An 18,848-nucleotide genomic window follows, 5' to 3' on the forward strand; every position below is an offset into this window, starting at 1 on the left:
TGGGGGTCAGTATGGGGGGATCCATAGGGACATGGGGGGTCTATAGGGGTCACTATGGGGGGTCCATAGGGACATGGGGGGTCCATGCGTGGGGGACCCATGAGGACAAGGGGGCATTAGCGGGGTCACCCCGCGGAGCGACCCCTGGGGGCCCCGGGCGGAGCCGGCGGAGGGAGGCGGGGACCGCGGGGCGCCCCGCCGCGAGGCCCCGCCCCTACCAGGCCCCGCCCCCCCCGGCGCGCAGCCCCGCCCCCCGCGGCGCCCGGCGCCTTCCAACTATGTGGGCGGCCCCGCGCGGCGGCGGCGGCGCGCTCCTATTGGCGGCGGCGCGCACGGCGCCTCCCCATTGGCGGCGGCGGGGCGCGGGGGGGGCGGGCCCGTGCGCGCGGCCTGGCTGCATCGCCCCGCCCCTCCCCCTCCCCCCCTCGGCCGCCGCCGCCGCCGGGGCGGAGGGTGCGCGAGGCCCGGCCCGGCCCGGCCCGCTCCGTCCGGCCCCGCTGCGGCCCCGGCCCCGGCCCCGGCGCCGCCCGCTGCCCGGTGCCGGCGGGCGGCGCTGTCGAGCATGGCGAGCCGCGGCCGGGCCGCGCGGCGGAGCGGCGGGGGGCGCTGACCGGCCCCGGCCCTGGCCCCGGTCCCGGTCCCGGGCCCTCCGCGCCGGTGAGTGAGCGAGCGAGCGAGGGGCGGGGGCGGGCGGGCTGCTCCTCCCCCGCGGCGCCGCCACCCAGCCCCGCCCGCCCGCCCGCGCCTGCCTCCCGGGGCCGCCCGGGCCTCGCCGCCGCGCGGGCCCGGCCCTGCTTGGGGTCCCCGGTGCTGAGGGGTCCCCCGGGCCGCCCCGCCCTGCCTGGGGTCCTCCCCAATCCCAGGGGGCCCCCCCGGCCCTGCCTGGGGCCCTGCCTGGGGTCCTCCCCAATCCCAGGGGACCCCCACTGGCCCCCCCCCGGCCCTGCCTGGGGTCCTCCCCAATCCCAGGGGACCCCCACTGCCCCACCCCGTCCCTGCTTGTGGTCCTCCCCAATCCCAGGGGGCCCCCCCCGGCCCTGCCTGGGGCCCTGCCTGGGGTCCTCCCCAATCCCAGGGGGCCCCCCCGGCCCTGCTTGGGGTCCTCCCCAATTCTAGGGACCCCCCCCCCGGCCCTGCCTGGGGTCCTCCCCAATCCCAGGGGACCCTCCCACCAGCCCTGCATGAGGTCCTCACCAATCCCAGGGGACCCTCCCAGCCCCCCGACCCTGCCTGGAGTCCTCACCAATCCCAGGGGGCCCCCCCGGCCCTGCCTGGGGCCCTTCCCAGTTCCAGAGGACCCCCACAGCCCTGTTTGGGGTCCTCCCCAATCCCAGGGGATCCCCTGATCCCCCTCCCAGCCCTGCTTGGGGTCCTCCCTTATCCCAGTAGATCCCCCAGACCCCCACAGCCCTGCTTGGGGTCCTCTCCTACCCCAGTAGATCTCCCAGATGCCCCCAGCCCTGCTTTGGGATCCTCCCCAATCCCAGGGGATCCCCCAGACCACCCAGCCCTGCTTGGGATCCCCTTAGTGCTGACAGATTCCCCCCCCCCAAAACCCCCAACCCTACTTGAGATCCTCCCCAGTCCCAGGGGATCCCCCAGACCACCCATCCCTTTTTTGGGATCCTTCCAGTGCTGAAGGATCCTCTGTGGCCCCCCAGCCCTGCTTTGGGATCCTCCCCAGTCGCAGAGGATCCCCCAGAACACCCAGCCCTGCTTTGGGATCCCGCAACCCTGAAAGATTCCCCTGTAACCCCCAGCCCTTTTTTGGGGATCCCTCTAATGCTGAAGGATCCCCTGTAACCCCCAGCCCTTTTTTGGGAGTCCCTCCAATGCTGAAGGATCCCCTGTAACCCCCAGCCCTGCTTGGGATCCTCCCCCATCCCGGGGGATCCCCTGTGGCCCCCAGCCCTGCTTTGGGCCCCCCAGTCTGGGGATGCCATGTCCACCCCCCCCCCACCCTGAACACCCAGCTCGGTGGTGGGGGGCTGTCGGCAGGCGTCGCCCCCCCCCCCCCAGCCGCCGTGGCCCCGGTGGCTGGCGGGGGGCGACGGGGTGCACCCCCCTGCCCCGAGCTGGGTGCCTACGGCCCTTTTGTTCGGCTCCTCGAGGCCTTGTCTGGAGGGCCGCCCGCAGCGGGAGGCCGGCAGAGCCCCCCCCGGGCAGCCCCCGGCGCCTGGCCCGCACCCCGCCAGCCCCCCCAGCGCCGGGCGGGGAGGGCGGGGGGCACCAGGGGCCGAGGCCACCCGGGGAGGAAACGGCCCGTGTACAGCGCGGGGAAAGGTTTGAAACGACGCCAGTTGGTGTTTCCTCTTTCTGTCTCCGAGGTAGAAAATCCCCTCCCCAGGCCCGGAAACGTGTGTGCAGGGTTGGGGTGGGGGGAGACGGACGGATGGATGCCGGGGCCCCCGTCGCCGGGGCTGTGTCCGGAGCCCCCCGCGCCGGGGCGACGGGCCCTGGGGCTCCTGCGGGCGCTGGGGCTCCGGGGGCACTTGTGCCGGGGTATCTTCACGTGGGATTTTTTTCCCCTCCTTCTTTTACCGTCCCGTTTGAGGGGGGCTCTGGCTGGGGCTGGGGCGGCCTCTGTGGCGGGGGGCTCTGCTCGGGGGGGTGGAGGGGGTGCATTGCGGGGTACCCCGTGCCCACGGGGCTCCCGTTTGCCCCCATCCCCTCCCTCTCAGTCTCTCTGCTTCAAGGGAAGGTGATGCAGCAAAAAACCACCGGCCCCTGCCGCCGGGGAGCTTGTGACATCCTGACGGGGCGTTTCGGGACGGGGTGTGGGGGGGAAACGGCCCCCTGATCCCCACGTGTCGACCCTCCCCGCCGGAGGGTCTGCCTGGCCTGGAGCCCTGATGCCTCGGTGACTGCCAGGCAGGTCGGGGCAGCTGGTGCCGGGGAAGGGCCCCCGCGGTGGTGGTCGGGGGTGGGGGGGCGCGGGGGCGTCCCTGGCTCCACGGCGCCCGCTGCGGCGCGGGGGACGGTGCGTTCCCGGACGGGGCCGCGGCCGCCGGCGGGGAGAGGCCTTGTTTATCTCAATGAAAGGGCTTGGGAGAGGCCTTTTCTCCCGGGGAGAGGCTTTCGTGAAAGTTGTTCAGAGCCAGGCGGGGAACCCAGGCGTGCCGGACCTCCCACTCCCCCCAGAGCGCCTGGTCCGTGGGGTCTGCCTGCTCCTGGCGCACCTCTCCTTTCGTCCCGGGGGTCCCCCGCGTTTGCAGAGCTCCCCAGGCCCCCTCGCACAGGCCCTTCTCGGCCTCACCCACCTTTTGCCCCGTCTTGCAAGGGTTTGTGTTTGTACCGAGCAGCAGAGCTGGGGGGTGAATCGGTGCAGCGGGGGCACAAAGCCCGACGTGGGGGCTCCCTCTCCCCCTGTTCCTGGAGTATTTAACCCAAGACTTTGCCTTTTGGTGCTTGGCGACACCACGGGGATTTTGGGGCCCGCGTGTTTCTGGGTTCCTGCGGTCTGGGCTGGCCTGGCCGGTTACCGCCTCGGAGCGTGGTTTGTGCTGGCTCTGCGGTTCCTGGAGCGGAGCCCCGGCGCTCGACAGCAGCCCCTCGCTGCCTCGGGCCCTCCCCGGGGAGACAGGGCTCTGTGGCTGCTAGCCGCTGGGCTGGCTCCTGCCCCTTCTTCCCGTGGCCTGGGGTGGGTTTCCCTGCGAAGCTGGGGGGCGGAGGGGGTCTCCCGGACAGAGCCGGATCAGCCAACGCGGTCCCTGCCTGTCGTTGTGCAGCGAGATCCCAGCCTGTCCTGTGCTATGTGCATTCAGCGTGACTTCTCCACGAGCATTTGCAAATGAAAATGGAGGATATGTCTTTGTCTGGCCTGGATAACAGCAAACTGGAGGTAAGCGGTCCTGGGGTAGATCTACCGCCTTCCCCCTCCTTCCCCAGCAGTCGTCATGCCCTCAGACCCAGCATGTTGCCTCCGGTTGTCCGCTCTGGCTAGCTGGGGTCACTCCCACTTTTTTCTGGCTCTGATCCGGACTGGTGCTGAGCCTCAGGGGCCAAGCAATCTGTGGCCCCCTCAGGGCCTAGCCCAGCCTCCCTGTCTCGGCTCTTACGGCTCCGCGTCCCCTCCTGCCCCAGGCCATCGCGCATGAGATCTACACGGACCTGGTCGAAGATGCCTGCCTGGGCCTCTGCTTCGAAGTCCACCGGGCGGTCAAGTGTGGCTACTTCTTCCTGGACGACACGGACCCGGACAGCATGAAGGACTTTGGTGAGTGCCCGGGAGGTTCCTGGGGATGGGTTCCCCGAGGTGAGTGGGACGGAGAACATCCCATTTCCAGTCACAGCCAGAAAGGGCTGGTGCTGCCAGAAATGCCGTGGAGAGGCCGTTAGAGGGATTGGTTTTTGCTGGTGGTGAGGACTTTGGCACGAGGGAGAAATGATGCAGAAGAACTTCAATGTGCAGCATGGTGGTTCTGCCTCTACGCAGGCATCCGTTTTGGAAACGCATGGAGTGAATCGAGCCCTGGAAACGCTGGTGTTGCTGCCCCGAGTCCAGGTGTTTTGCCCTGGCCTGGGGAAGCCTCATTTACTTGGGGAAGGGGTGGATAAAAGAGACCTTCCTGGCTGTGCTGCACTTGCAGGAGAGCGCTACATCTGCCCTGGCCTCTCCTCCCCAAGGAGCCTGCCGTCCCTAGGGAGAGAAGTCAGGAGTCTCTCTGGCTTGAGCCAAAGAAATCCAGAAGGTCCCTTTACCCCCCAGGCAAAACGCCACTGCCCAGGAGCTGGGGTTATAGCCAGAGTTTCCCTCGCAGGAGAGGTGGAGCTTCATCATAAACTTGCATGGGGGTTTGTGTGACAAACCCCAAAGACCAGAGAGGTCAGTTGGTGGCAGGGAGGTGAACCATGGAGATCTGGGCTGGAGATGGGGCTCTCAAAGGGGGAGACTGGGGAATCACCTGTACGGGCAGCACCCAGAGTGATGGGTTTCCATCAGTTCCCTCCACGCGGGGATGGGTCAGGAAGCGTGTGGCTCCCCTGGGCCGGGCTGACGCGTGTGCCTCCCCCAGAAATCGTGGACCAGCCCGGCGTGGACATCTTTGGGCAGGTCTACAACCAGTGGAAGAACAAGGAGTGTGTGTGCCCCAACTGCAGCCGCAGCATCGCTGCGTCCCGCTTCGCCCCCCACCTGGAGAAGTGCCTGGGCATGGGCCGCAACAGCAGCCGCATTGCCAACCGGAGGTGAGCCCCGGCCGCTGGTCCCTGGGCTCCCTCGGCCTCCCCCTGCGTGGGGAAACTGAGGCCTGAGTGGGTGAACCTGGCTCAGAGCTGGGCGGTGGGTCTGTGTCAGGTCTTTCTGCAGAGGACAGGGAGGAGAGGACCCAGGTAGACTCAGCTCAGCTCGTCCTTGATTGAGCTTGGAGCGGAAACTAGGCATCTGGGCTCCCCCCTGCTCTCACTTTTGATTATGGGGTTGTGTGTCCCTGTCTCTAAACCCCGGAGTTGCAGCTCCTTCGTCCCCCTTCCCTTGGCCAGGATCCCCCATGTTGTATCTGGGGCTGGGTTGGACCTGGGACCCCTAGGGGTGGTTTTGAGGTGGGCATGGCAGAGCTCCCGGCGGTGCAGGGACGATCCTGGGTGGGGGTGCCAGGGCCCTGACACCCATTTCTCCCCTCTGCATACAGGATTGCGAGCAGCAACAACATGAACAAGTCAGAGAGCGACCAGGAGGACAACGATGATATAAATGACAACGACTGGTCCTACGGCTCTGAGAAGAAAGGTGGGGGCACGTAGGGGTGGTGGGGGCACCAGCCTCGCTGGGGGCTCCCTGGTCGCCCTGTACCTTCTCGCACGAGGGGGCTGGGGAAAAGAGAGGTTCCCTCCCTCTTCCACCCTGTGCAAAGGGTGGAGGACGTGTCCTGGCTGGTGGTTCCCTGTGGCCCCCGCGCCCCCTTCTCCGTGCCTTTATACGGGGGTTAAAGCAGCTGAGTGCGGAGCTTGGGTGTCCCCGGTCCCCTCTCTCCTAGTGTCTGTGCAGACAGAAACACCCCCTGTAATTGGAGGGTGGATCTGGCTGCTCGTGCTGCAACATTTGGGGTTAAATGAACCCAATGAAGTAAAAATCACCCCCTTCTCTCTCTTCCCCTAGCCAAGAAGAGGAAATCGGATAAGGTGAGGAGCACGGCGGCAGGGCTCGGGGGCCTCGCGGTGGCCGCTTCGCGGGCAGGTTGCGGCCACCTTTTAGGGGGTTGCCGGGGGGGGGGACGCGGAGCCGCATCGCTCAGCCCAGCCGGACCCCGCTCTCGTTGCAGAACCCCAACTCGCCCCGCAGGTCCAAATCCCTGAAACACAAGAACGGTGAGTGGGCGGGGCTTTGCCATGCAGGGGTGGGGCTACAGTGGAGGGGCGGGGCTTGTGGCAGGGGGCGGGGTATGCAGTGGAGGCAGAGTGCCTGGATGGGCGGGGCATTTGTGACAGGGTGGAGCTTATTTGGGGGGCGGGGCTTTCTCCGAAATGGGGCTGCAGAGCTGGCTCTGGGGACGGGGACGGAGGCTGGTGGCTCCTCGGAGGAGGGGTGACGGGCCGGGGCCACAGGACGTGGGCTGCGTGTGGGTGACCGTCCTCACCCGTCCTCTCTTCCAGGCGAGCTCAGCGGGAACCCCGATCCCTTCAAGGTGAGTCCGCGGCCGTTCCTGGAGGAGACGGCGCCTGGCCCTGTCCCCTCCTGTGTCCCTCCCCGCTGGCACCCACGATGGTCCAGGTTTCTGGTGAGGGCTCATGTCTTTCCCCCACCGGCCCTGACGCTGCCCTTTGTCCCCCGCAGTACAGCAACTCGGCGGGAATCAGCTACGAGACGCTGGGCCCCGAGGAGCTCCGGACACTGCTCACCACGGTGCGTGGCCCCAGGGGTCTGCTTGCGGCCATCACCGCTGCGGCTTGTGGGGTGCCACTGGACCAGACCCTGGGCAGACATCTCTGGCAAGGAGAGGTGGTTGAGGGCGCGCAAGCAGGACGCGATTCTGGTGTGGAAATCTTTCCCCAGTGCTTCTTTGCCTGGAGAAACCTCTGCACCCGGCTGGGCGGCAGGTCCCAATCCCAGGGCCATAGTGACCCAGGGTGGTAGATCTGGTTGATGTGGCTGGTCTCTCTTGGGGGTGACAAGACAGATCTGGGGGGGTTAGGGTGCCCAGGACCATGGTTCCTGGGGACTGTCTCCCTCGGGCCAGCATGCTGGAGAGCAGTCCTGGGGCTGCGTGGCTTCTCGTCCGCCTGTTCACCCACCTCTTCTCTCCCCAGCAATGCGGGGTCATCTCCGAACACACTAAGAAGATGTGCACCAGGTGAGAGCTTCTCGGGGTTTTCTTGCTCTGGGAAGGGCTGTCTGGGGTTTCTGGGGATCCCCAGGGTGCCTGGATCTGGATGGGAGATTGGGGGGGAGGTGGAGGGGGACAGCAAAATGCCTTGACTCAGCCCTGTGTCTCCTCTCGCAGGTCCCTGCGGTGTCCACAGCACACGGATGAGCAGCGGAGGTCGGTCCGGGTTTACCTCCTCGGTCCCTCTGCGTAAGTGAGCGCACAGATGGGGTCTGTGAGGGCCAATGGCCCAGCATGGGGACGGGGACGAGGCTCTGTCACCCAGTGCCAGCAGCCTGTGAACGGATATCGTGGGGAGGCTGCATGGGGCATCTCTGCCCCCAGGTCCAGAGTGAGGGTAGGGATGGGACAGGGACGACTGGGGGGATTTGGGGTGCAGGGAAGGGACAGGAGCCTGGGGATCCAGCTGGGCTGGCATCGGGATACACAATCCAGCTGTGAGTACAGCCCCGGCCATGCTGCGGGGAGCTGGATCAAGCCCTTAGTGTCTCCCTTGCACCGATGAGCGAGCAGGGAGGCCGGGGGAGCCAGCACCCCTGGGTGCAGCTCTGGGCCTGGGGACGTGTGTAACGCCTCTGCTCAGGTCCCTCCCCGAGGCGGAGGGCAGCGTGGAGAACGACAGCTTCGACGTGGCCGAGAGCCAGGCCATCATGAGCCGGCTCCAGTGGGACGGCTCCTCCGACATCTCGCCCTCTGACTCAGCCTCCTCGAAAGCAAGTGAGTGTTTAAGTGGGGAAGACCCTGTGGCACAAAACCCTCGGGCAGGGACATGACTGGTCACTCCTATCTGCTCCTGGCCCCCAGGATCTCCCCAGCATAAGAGGGGACGGGCCATGGCTATCCAGTCATTTCAAATGGTCCCTAAACTGGCTCTGCTGGGTAATTGTCACTCGTATTCCTGGGTGCAGCAATGTCCCTTAGTTTGGGGTAGGTTTCCCTGGATAGAGGTCTCTGCTAGGGGAATCCTCCCTGTTTTGGGGGGGCTTCTGTTGCCCCAGCCAGGCCCCAGCATCCCAGCTCCTCCCTCCCGCCCAGGTACGAACAACTCGGAGTCCCGCAAGACTAAGAAGAAAAAGCCCCACCTGGGGCTGGTGAGCGGCGCCCCGGGGCTCGGCTCCAGCAAGAAGAAGAAGCCGAAGCCGCCCGCGCCCCACACCCCCAGCATCTACGACGACATCAACTGAGCGCAGCGGAGCACGCCGTGCCGATGGTGGGACGGACGGACGGACAGACAGATGGCCCCAGGCTGGGGCAGCTCCTCCTGCCCTGCAGCCCTTCCCACCCGGCTGGGACAGCACCGCGACTCAGACACGAGTGGGTACCTGGGGTGCAGAGGATGGAGGACTTGGCCATTGCCGCAGGGGGTGGCAGGGCAATAGGGAGGGGGGGCTGGATGTGGCATTCCCCATTAATGCCCCCCCATCCTGCCTCCCTCTCGGTGCCTCTATTTATTCTGTGACGTAGTTTTTGTACGTGGGGGGTCTGATCAGGGCTCTAAGGGGGGGGCGTCTCGCTCAGAGACGAGGGCACAAACCCCCTTCCCTTTGTACCACTGACCCAAAAACCAGCTGCAACCACCTCCCATGCTCACTCCTCCAGAGCACCCCTTCCCCCGGCTGGAGAAGGGGGAACTGGGGCAGGTTCGGGTCTCCAGGGCAGGTCTGGACCAGGCTGGTGGGGTGGGTGTTTGGGGCAGATTTCCTCTTGCCCCATCAGTTTGGGGTCAGTGCCTGGCCCAGAGTTGGTGCCGCCCTCGGTGCCTCGGGCTGGTGCTCGCTGGTCGGGCTGGCTCAGGATGGGGTGAGCGCGTTGGGGGAGCTTTTCCTTGCTCAGAGCAGACAAATAGGGACCCACCCCCAACCCCGAATCCGCTGTAATGAGCTGGATTCGGATGCTGGTGGGCGTTTGGGGCCTGCGCTGGGCTTGCCCCACGTCTCGGCTGCCCTGGCCGAGGGTCCCGGAGGGGTTTCTGCATGTTGCATTCTTTGGGGTAGTTCCTTTGTTTTTGGGGCTGTTCGTGGGGGGGCGTCTGGGACTGTGTCGGGTTGGGGAGGGCTGCTCTGGCTGACCCTGCCATTTGGGGGAAGGGAGATCCCAATCTGCTGGGGGTGCCTGGTTAGGCTGGAAAACGCACTGTACCCGCTCGTCCGCAGAGCAACAGGGGGGACGCGCAGCCCAGCTTCGAGGCCGATTCCTCCCCTCCCCTTGTCCTCAGGCCGGTGGCCCCAGGCAGGTCTATGTCCCGTCCTCGTGTGTCTGGAGACGTGCTGCTGCAGTTGAGGGGGGGAGGTCCTTTGGGTGGTGGCTTTTGCTCTTGCTGTTGTTTGTCCCCCCCCGCATGGCCTGTGGGCTTGGGCTGAAGGGCGCCCGCAGGGACAGGGCTCCCCGGGTAGCCTCCGTGCTGGGACCGGGGTCCCGCTGTGCTGGCACGGGGAGAACCGGTCCCTCTGCTCCCTCGCTCGGCGCCACAGGGCTGCCTCTGGCCAGATCCAGGTCCCCAGCCCCGTGCCTCTCGCAGCCTCGTTTTAACCCCCTTCTGGCTATTTCCCATCGTGGAGATGCAGGAGCACATCCGGGTGCCCTTGGGCATTGCCACATGTCGGGGACGGGGGTTTGCTCAGCTTGCGTCCCTTGGCCGCGTCCCCCTCCATCCCTCCGGCTGTCTCACACCTGGACTTGGGCCGTAGCGTCCGCGGGGAGCCGTCCTCCATCTGTCCTCACCCCGTGCCCTCCCGGCGGAGGCAGCATGGCCAGTTCTTTAGTTGGGTCTTGCAAATTATGGTGCTCTCAATTCTAGGTTCACTTTTGTTTTAAAACTGCTGCTAAAGGATATTGCTATGGTGGGGGGTCAGGAGGCAGGGGCGCCCCGCAGAGGCCTGGGACACCCCTGCTCCCTCTGGACGGTGCTGGCGTTGGCCCCAGGCACCCCAAATTGTTGGGGGGGGGAGGTCCATTGCCAAAAGGGCTGCTCGGGGACCCGGCTGCAGCTCTCCCCGGCCGGCGGCCGGTCCCCAGCCCACCGGGAGCATGTGTAGCTGGCCTTCGCGTGCGCCGGGCACCCGCCAGCGCAGGGACTGCTCCGTCCCAGGCCTTCAACTGCTGCTTCCCGGCTGGGGAGGGGACGGCGACCGGGGGACGGCTGGGGGTGACAGCCCCTCGGCCCAGGGACGGCCACGCCAGCCTTGCCCACAATTTGGGGTCCGAGGGACTGGCGCAAGGCCAGCCACAGAGGGTGATAACGGGGCTGGCGCAGGGAGGGCTGGTTTGTGACAGCGTCGGACGTGTCCCGGCCCCTTTGGGTTCGTGTCCTTGCCCCTGCGGCAGGGCCGGCGCCAGCGGTCGCACGGGGGACGTACTGTACTGCGTGGGCTTGAGACTTTTATTTTTGCATACGTAATCCATCCTGTACAGGTAGTTGAACCGTTGTAAGGTCTGTGTATCCCATTAGTGGGTTGTGGCTGCCCCTGTAAATAAAACTGCATCTTGACTTGGTATCTCCGGCGTGCGGCTGAGGTGCGGGTGCCAGGCAGAGCCCCGGCGCTCTGCGCTGGCGAGCGGGACGCAGCCCGGGGACGCCGCGGGGAAGCGGCACGTTGTTTAGCTCAGGTTGTTGTGACGGGGAACAGATCAGGGAGCGCAGAGGCTCCGAGGCCTCTGGGTGCATCTGTAACCCTTGTACCGCAGCCGCGAGCCGGGCTGAGCCCCTCGTGGCTTGGTTCAGCCCCTGGCACTGCTGCGCTGAGCACTGGTGCTTCGTGACACGTGTGCGTGCATGGAAAAGACGCTGGTTGCAGGCTCGGGGCAGGAGGCTGCAGCGCAGTGGATCGGGGAGCACTGGCCCCAGCTGCTGGCTGGGGTGGCCACACAGCGTGGGATGGGCAGCCGCAGCGCCCGGCTGGCTGGTGCCCTCGGGCTGAAGAAACCCAAGGTAGGTCTGATTCAAAGTGGGTTTTTTTGAACCCAATACAGGGTGGGCAAACAGAGCAAAAAGCTGCGGGAAGGCATGGCGGAAGGGGCCCGTTCCCTGGCGCTGCTCTGGCTGGGGGCCCTGAGCGCTGCAGGACGCACCTGCAGCCCTGCGCCAGCCAGGGCAGGCTGACCTCCGTGTCCCCGAGCCGCCTGGCACCCAGGGCGCAGAGACGGGGGCAGCCGCAGCTGGTGGCACCCGGAGGACGACTCCTGGAAGGGCTGGTGGGAAGGCAGCAGCACCTGCCTGCATCCCGGCTCCCCGGGCCCATGCACCACCCTCTCCTTGCCGGGCCCAGCAAGGCGCTGCTCGTCTCCCGCCACGCGCCCCATTTCACCTGGTTGAACAAACTCCACTCCAGGGCTTGTGTTTATAAATGCATACTTCTTAAAAGTGCAAAGAGCATAAAAACGTTTCTAAGCTATCCAGGGTTTTGATAGACGCCCCCTCGGGCAGCAAGGAGAGCGTTTGGAACAGCCTCAGCTAAAGTTGCATCTTTTATTTGCTTTAAAAAGTGTCTTTGAGAAGTTGTAGCCTGTTCTGGTGTGGGGCCAGAGAGTCCCTGGTCTCTAGGGGCAGAAGCAGCGGTTGTACTTGATGCACCATTAAATGAGAGGCCACAATCCTGCCCCGGAGAAGGGGGCCAGTGCGACCTGGCCCAGAAGTGCATGCAGGGTGCGATACCGTCCTGAGCGAGCGTAAAAGGCCATGGCGGTGGCGACTCCGGCGGGAGCTGCCAGCAGCGGCGGTGCGAGAGGCAGGGCTGCGTGGGATCGCTGCTGGGCACACCGTGCCGGCTTGGCCGGCGTGCCGCGGAAGCAAGCCTGAGCATGCAAAGCCGCCGCGTTCACCAGGAGAGGGGGCGAAGGGCAGCAACTGCATCTGGCTGAGCAAGACCAGTTTCCGCCTGCCCTGCCCTCCTCCTCGGAGCCGATAACGCGACACAGGCGAGGGGAGCGCGGGAAGACGTCTGTCCCCAACCCCCCTCCGCCCCGGCTGCGGTGCCTGCACACGTCGGGATGCCTCGGGCCAGGAGGAGGGAGGAGAGCGAGTCTGAGCGGCTGGAGGCAGCATGGCCTGGCTGTATCTGCCAGTGAGGGGACAAAGTCGCGTGCAGCAACAGCGAGGCAGGAGAGGACACGCTGAGCTCAGGCCTTGCTTCTGCCCCGCCAGCCACTCACTGTCCTCTGTCCCTAGGGAGCAGGAAGTCACTCAGCCCCAGCTGCCAGTCTCTAACATTGCTTGTCATGGCGTGGTTAAGAAAAGCCCTGACACAAGCGCTGTGTTCCCAAAGGGCCAGGCGGGGAAGGAGGCTGGCTTGCCTCCCCGAGCCGCTTTTCACACCTCCCCATCTATTTCCTACTGGCCGTACATCCCAAACACCAGGAAGCTGAAGAAAACGGTCACCCCGATCAAGGAGACAGTGGCTGGCGCGGTGAAGAACTGCCGGTAGTTGATGCGGAAGTACCAGATGACGGCCAGCATCACCATGATCATGGGGATCATCATGTTCCCCATGTTGACGGTCACGCTGCTCGCTTCAGGGGGTGCCACGGTGGGGTCAGGCAGGGTGGCAGCAGCACTCTGGGAGAGGTGACAATGGATAACGCAGTTGTCTGTGATGTTGAGAGAGCGCAGCGTCCGTGCCTGGTCCTGCAGGAGTTGGCCGCGATAGATGAACTTCATCTGGCTCTCTTGGCCTGGGAAATATTTGCTTTTGAAGGCGAGAGAGAGAGAGAGAAAGAGAGAGAGAAGAGATTAGAAATGCTGGAGCCAGGACGCATTCATCCAGCTAAAGCAGGCTGCAATCAGAATGAAACCCAGCTGCAGCAGCGCTGCTACGTTTGCCTTCTGGCTCAAGCGGGTACTGCCCGGGCATCGGGTCTCAGTGGGCACAGGAAATCCCCGTCTCGGCACAACGGCCCGCTGCTTGCTCACAGAGGGCAACGTACTCGCTGAGACCTGCACTTGTCCCACCTAAGCAAGACATGAAAGCTGAGCGCAGGCTCCCTCAGCAGGACTCCCCTCGCTGCCTGGCCGTCCTTGGTCATGCTCGCCAAGTCTGTACAGCACCTGACACCGCTGGGTCCTGGTCTGATAGCGCGCCGTACAGGAGATAAAGCCTTCCCCGGAGCGCATGGGAACCAGTCGGACTCGGGAGGCTTTTTGTGCTGTTCCCGAGTTGAGATTATAAAAGACGCCTGGCAGCAGACCCAGGGCTTTGCAAACAGAGACGATGGAGTTGCCTTGCTGGCAGGGGACCAGGCAGGGACAGCGTGGCCAGCTGGGGACTGGGACACTGAGGGACAGCAACAGCACTGTCACCATGTGTCTCCTCATCTTTTAACCTAAGAACCTCCTGGTTTGGAGAAATGGAAGCCTGCAGCCCTCTTGGCAACATGACAGCGGTACTTCTGTAGCGAGAAGTAAGTGAAAACCCTCTGCAGTTTTAATGCCTTTATTTCCCTGATGATGCCTGCAGGATTGGTGAGGAATGGGTTGCTTTGCAAGCCACCGCAGCAGCTCTCAGGGACTGCGAGCTGAGACCATCGCCCCAGGTGGACAGCTCTGCATCAGGAGCCAGAAGACCTTGCTCGCTCCTTGCTCTGTCCTCGGCCTCCGCACAGAGAGAACGAGGTTCTCGGCCACAGCACTGCGCGAGCCGGGCTGGAACAGTGCCCGCAGACCGTTCATACAAGGGGGGGCAAGAGCCCCAGCAGGAGCAGAGAGGAAGGGTTTGTAAGTAGGCATCTCCCCCTCGCAGCACTCCCTCGAGGCTGCGCATCACCCCTCGCGTGGGACTTACCTCTTGAGGACACCTATGGTGTCCTCAGGCCTCACCACGGCCACCTCCTCCGTGTCGTTGAGGAACTTGAGCCGGACCTTGATGAAGCCAGCGCACAGGTCGCTCTCCTCCGGGGCGGGCGGCCTGCGGCTGTCTCGAGCACTGGGCTCGTTGCCTGATGTCCTTTTGGGCAAGCTTCGGATGTCCAGCAGCCGGTCAAGGCTGGGGTCGGAGGGGCTGCTGCTGTCCCCCTGCTCCAGCGCCAGGCCCAAGTCGGAAGTGGCCCCCCCTTCCTCTTCTGCTTTTTCTTCTGTGGTTTCAGGGACCCTCGCGGGTTCGGGGGGCTCGGTCGCCCCCGCTGCGCCCACATACCGTTCCACGTGGCTGAGCCGTATCACAGTTGCGTCCCCTGTGGCCACGATAGTTCCCAAGAGCTGGTTGCTGCTGTCGGCAACGTATGTAGACAGCCACGCCAAAACCAGAGCCAGTGCCAGGACCACAACGCCAGCCACCACCGTCACCTCGTCCCCCACCCCTCTGATTATGGTTGCGTCGGGGGGCTCCATCTCCGGGCTTCTCGCAGGAGCTCTGCTGCAAAGCACGAGACAAAGAAAGGATTCAGCTACGGTCTCTCGGCCGGGTAGGAACTGGGGGAGGGCAGCACCAAAAGGACACAGGCAGGCAGGACAAGAGCAAAGACAGTTTCCTTGCTTCAACATTCACTCCTGTCCCCTCAGAGTAAACAAACCCAATGCAAACAAGCGGCTGGCTACCAAATCACATAGAGAGCAGGCTGACTAGACTGCACTTGTAACCAGTTGGGCCCCTATCGTAGGGGAAACAAGCTGGATGTCCTAACACTGCGGTTGTTTTTCTCCAAATGGCCGGGAGCGGGCTGGAGAAGCTGGGTTTCTCCCCCTCGGCCTGCCAGTTCCGGCTGGCTGCTTTCCTTCGGGCTGAACTCTGCCACAAAGCCCTTGCTCCGGGCGTAAAATGGCCGTGCTGCAGCAGCACAGACCTCTGGCCTACATCGTGGCCAAGCTTGGTTTTAGCAAGATGTGAATAAATCCTACAATTGCTTCAATTGCATGAGAAACTGGAGAGGAAGGTTTCTTTACTGCAGACATTTCTCTCTAGTCCTGAGGTAGCGGAGAAGAGACAGAAACGTACAAACCAGTGAAAGCTAAGCAATAAAACCAAAACCACCTGGAGCAAAAATTAAACATTAACCGGTTTTGCAAAGAGCACTCTGGTCACTGTGCTTGGCCTCACGCGGCCCCAGCGAGGAATGGCGAGGGGCCATCCCGAGAGGCCAGGGGAATGGCAGAACCAGCGCAGGGCAGCTTCGGAGCCAAGACACGGACCTGGAAGTCACCGCTTGGTTCCCGTTCCTGCGTGGCTGCACGCAGACTCTTGTCCCTCACCCACCAGCGTCAAGGAGGGTATTACAAGGCGAGGGAAAGGTCCGAGTCCTCTGGTTTTGTGAGAGGCGGCTAGCACACCAGAGCAGTGACACAGTGACGTTGGGACGGGGCAGCCCTGCAGAGGTGGGGAGCTCCGAGCTGGCAGGGAAGGGGACAGACCCTTCAAAAACTCAGGACTTCTTCTGGAAGACAAAACTTACTGCTCAGGAGTAATTACTTAGCTTTCACGCTGCGGAAGGAGATTGTATCTCTTCCCACGTGCCAATTAGGAGTACAACATCTGTAATTACAGCCTGAACTTGAATTCATCAGGAGAGGAACGGAGTCCCTGCGTAACCAGGTCACTGGGAGCACAGTTAGGGCCGCGGGACACGCAGGGACTGCGTTTACCTTGCTCAGGATCTGGCGGGGATGCCGGCAGGCTCCCTGGAGAAGCGAAGCTGCTCAGCGCCCTGCCATCGTCACCACGCCGTGCCCGGGCACCCGCTCTTCTCTGGAAGGAAACAAGGACCAGAACGACACCACTGCGTCATCTCTCCCAGCCAGGCAGCAGGGCGCACAGGCTGGTTAACATTCACCCTGCCCTTTATCGCACACTGCTAGGGCCTGCCAAGAACCCCCCCCCCAACCACCCTCGCTAGGTCAGAGTGCGCCTGTTCACACCAACAACGCTCTACAGCGCGCTCGCGGGGACCACCTCCTCGTCCTGGGCGCCTGTTCTCTTCTAAAACCGGGACCGCTCGGCTAACGCCGAGCCGTTTACCCTCCTCAAACGAGGGGGATCTAAAGCGCCGGGGAGCCGCGCAGACCCCTCGCTCCCGCAGGGCGGCAGCGTTCAGGCTCCTTTCCGCGAGGGCAGCCCCGAGGCGGGGAGGGCGAGCGGCGGGGAGCTGTCGCCCCGGCAGGGCGCAAGTCCCGACGCCGGGTTCGCGCGCAGCAGGGCTGGGAGCGGAGCGGGGCTCTCAGCCGAGACCCCCCCCTCCGTGGGGAAGGGACTGCGAGCGGGGTGAAGCCCTGACAGCAACAGGGAGGTGGGAGAGGGGCATAAACCTTGGCAGGGAGGTGAAACCTTGTGGCAGGTGGAGGGGCAGAGCTGCGGCTGGGCAGAGTTAAACCCTTATGGAGAGGAGGGATTTTGGGGGGGGGGTGTTATAAACCCTTATATTGGGGAAAGGGGGCTGTTAGGGGTTGAGAGAAGCAGGGCATGGGTGGAGTGAGAGGTGCTCTTGGCTCAGGGTTGGGGCAGCTGCAACTGGAGGGGAAAAAAATGGTTTGTATGTGTCCATGTGTGTAAATGGAGGGGGGGGCGGTTCTGGGGGGGGCACTGAGAGGGATGGGGGCACTTTGGGTAAACTGGGGGCCCAGAGAAGACATTGGGGAGGAGGAGAGATCCTTCAGATACACTGTGGGAGCATGGGGGGGGCACCATGGTATGCCAAGGGCAGTGGCAGGAATGGGAGGGCACTAAGGGGATATGGGGGGGAGTGGGGAAGGGCACTGGGAGGGGAATGGAGGTACTGGGAGGGATGTTGGGCCCGGGGGGGGTACTGGGAGGGGTACTGGAAGGCTGGGGGGGGCTCTAGGAGGGGTACTGGGGGGTGCTGGGAGGGATGTTGGGCTTGGGAGGGGTACTGGGGGGCTGGGGAGGCACTGGGGGTCACTGGGAGGGGTACTGGGAGACCAAGGGGAGCACTGAGGGATACTGGGAGGCTCTGGGGAGGTACTGGGGGGCACTGGGAGGGGTCCCAGAAGGCCGGGGAGAGCACTGCGGGATACTGGGAGGCCGGGGGGGGGACTGGGAAGGATGTCGGTCCCGGGGGGGGGGAGCGCTGGGGGATACTGGGAGGCCGGGGGGGGCACTGGGAGGGATGTCGGTCCCGGGGGGGGGGAGCGCTGGGGGATACTGGGAGGCCGGGGGGGCACTGGGAGGGATGTCGGTCCCGGGGGGGGGAGCGCTGGGGGATACTGGGAGGCCGGGGGGGGCACTGGGAGGGATGTCGGGCCCGGGGGGGGGAGCGCTGGGGGATACTGGGAGGCCGGGGGGGGCACTGGGAGGGATGTCGGGCCCGGGGGGGGGAGCGCTGGGGGATACTGGGAGGCCGGGGGGGCACTGGGAGGGATGTCGGTCCCGGGGGGGGGAGCGCTGGGGGATACTGGGAGGCCGGGGGGGGCACTGGGAGGGATGTCGGGCCCGGGGGGGGGAGCGCTGGGGGATACTGGGAGGCCGGGGGGGGCACTGGGAGGGATGTCGGGCCCGGGGGGGGGAGCGCTGGGGGATACTGGGAGGCCGGGGGGGCACTGGGAGGGATGTCGGGCCCGGGGGGGGGGGGGGGCCGGCCCCGCCCCCGCCCGCACTCACCGTGTCCCGCCGCCGCCGCGCGCCGGAAGCGCCACGTCACAGCCCCGCCGGCCCCGCCGCTGCGGGGAGGGGAGGGGGGGGCGGGGGCGGGGGCAGGGACGCGCGCGCCTCGCGTCACCACCGCCGCGCCGCGCCCACTAGGCGGGGCAAGAGCGCTGGCTGATGACGTAACGGCGCCCGGGGGGCGGGGAGGAGGGGGCTGGGCGCTCGAGCTCCGCCCCTCGAGCCTGGCGGAAGTGGGCGGGGCCTCCTGGAGGCGTTGCTCTAGGGGCGGGGCTACTGCTACGGGGGCGGGGAGGGCGCGGGGCGGGGCTCGCTGTCTCGGACGCCTGGGTCCCCCCGGGGTCCTGTCACCCCTCTAGGCCTTGTCCCCCCCCTCGAGCCCTGTCACCCCCCGGGGCCCTGTCACCCCTCTAGGCCTTGTCACCCCCTGGGGCCCTGTCACCCCCCGGGGCCCTGTCACCCCTCTAGGCCTTGTCACCCCCTGGGGCCCTGTCACCCCCCGGGGCCCTGTCACCCCTCTAGGCCTTGTCCCCCCTCTCTAGGCCCTGTCACCCCTCTAGGCCTTGTCCCCCCCCTCGAGCCCTGTCACCCCTCTAGGCCTTGTCACCCCCCGGGGTCCTGTCACCCCTCTAGGCCTTGTCCCCCCCCTCGAGCCCTGTCACCCCTCTAGGCCTTGTCCCCCCCCTCTAGGCCTTGTCACCCCCCGGGGTCCTGTCACCCCTCTAGGCCTTGTCCCCCCCCTCTAGGCCTTGTCACCCCCCGGGGTCCTGTCACCCCTCTAGGCCTTGTCACCCCCCCGAGCCCTTTCACCCCCTGGGGTCCTGTCACCCCCCCGAGCCCTGCCACCCCCTGGGGTCCTATCACCCCTCTAGGCCTTGTCACCCCCCCGAGCCCTGTCACCCCCCAGGGTCCTGTCACCCCTCTAGGCCTTGTCCCCCCCACCCCACCCCGAGCCCTGTCACCCCTCTAGGCCTTGTCTCCCCTGGGG

The 18,848-nt window shown here is 65.5% G+C and overlaps 2 protein-coding genes across 5 annotated transcripts; one reads left to right on the forward strand and one right to left on the reverse strand.

Annotated features, from left to right (window-relative positions):
• The first annotated feature begins 555 nt into the window (after positions 1-555).
• ATXN7L3 (ataxin 7 like 3) lies at positions 556-10,816 on the forward strand. 4 transcript variants are annotated; one of them, XM_068918920.1, is made up of 13 exons: positions 556-657; positions 3,729-3,841; positions 4,084-4,216; positions 5,016-5,187; positions 5,631-5,728; positions 6,098-6,120; positions 6,261-6,306; positions 6,592-6,623; positions 6,773-6,841; positions 7,246-7,289; positions 7,440-7,511; positions 7,906-8,039; positions 8,358-10,816. In XM_068918920.1, exons 2-13 carry the CDS (start codon positions 3,791-3,793, stop codon positions 8,504-8,506), a joined length of 1,023 nt encoding a protein of 340 aa, XP_068775021.1. In that variant the 5' UTR covers positions 556-657; positions 3,729-3,790; the 3' UTR covers positions 8,507-10,816. The 4 variants fall into 4 exon arrangements, with proteins under 4 accessions (XP_068775021.1, XP_068775023.1, XP_068775024.1 ...); XM_068918922.1 differs by lacking the exon at positions 556-657 and adding an exon at positions 2,254-2,327; XM_068918923.1 differs by lacking the exon at positions 556-657 and adding an exon at positions 2,799-2,875.
• Positions 10,817-11,653: 837 nt separating this feature from the next.
• TMUB2 (transmembrane and ubiquitin like domain containing 2) lies at positions 11,654-17,993 on the reverse strand. The gene is made up of 4 exons (XM_068918924.1): positions 17,858-17,993; positions 15,889-15,991; positions 14,096-14,665; positions 11,654-13,003 (listed from the first exon to the last, which is right to left on the reverse strand). Exons 3-4 carry the CDS (start codon positions 14,638-14,640, stop codon positions 12,649-12,651), a joined length of 900 nt encoding a protein of 299 aa, XP_068775025.1. The 5' UTR covers positions 14,641-14,665; positions 15,889-15,991; positions 17,858-17,993; the 3' UTR covers positions 11,654-12,648.
• Positions 17,994-18,848: the final 855 nt, after the last annotated feature.

Source organism: Struthio camelus, chromosome 25 (genome assembly GCF_040807025.1).
Source record: "Struthio camelus isolate bStrCam1 chromosome 25, bStrCam1.hap1, whole genome shotgun sequence".
In the NCBI taxonomy this organism is placed as follows: Eukaryota; Metazoa; Chordata; class Aves; order Struthioniformes; family Struthionidae; genus Struthio; species Struthio camelus.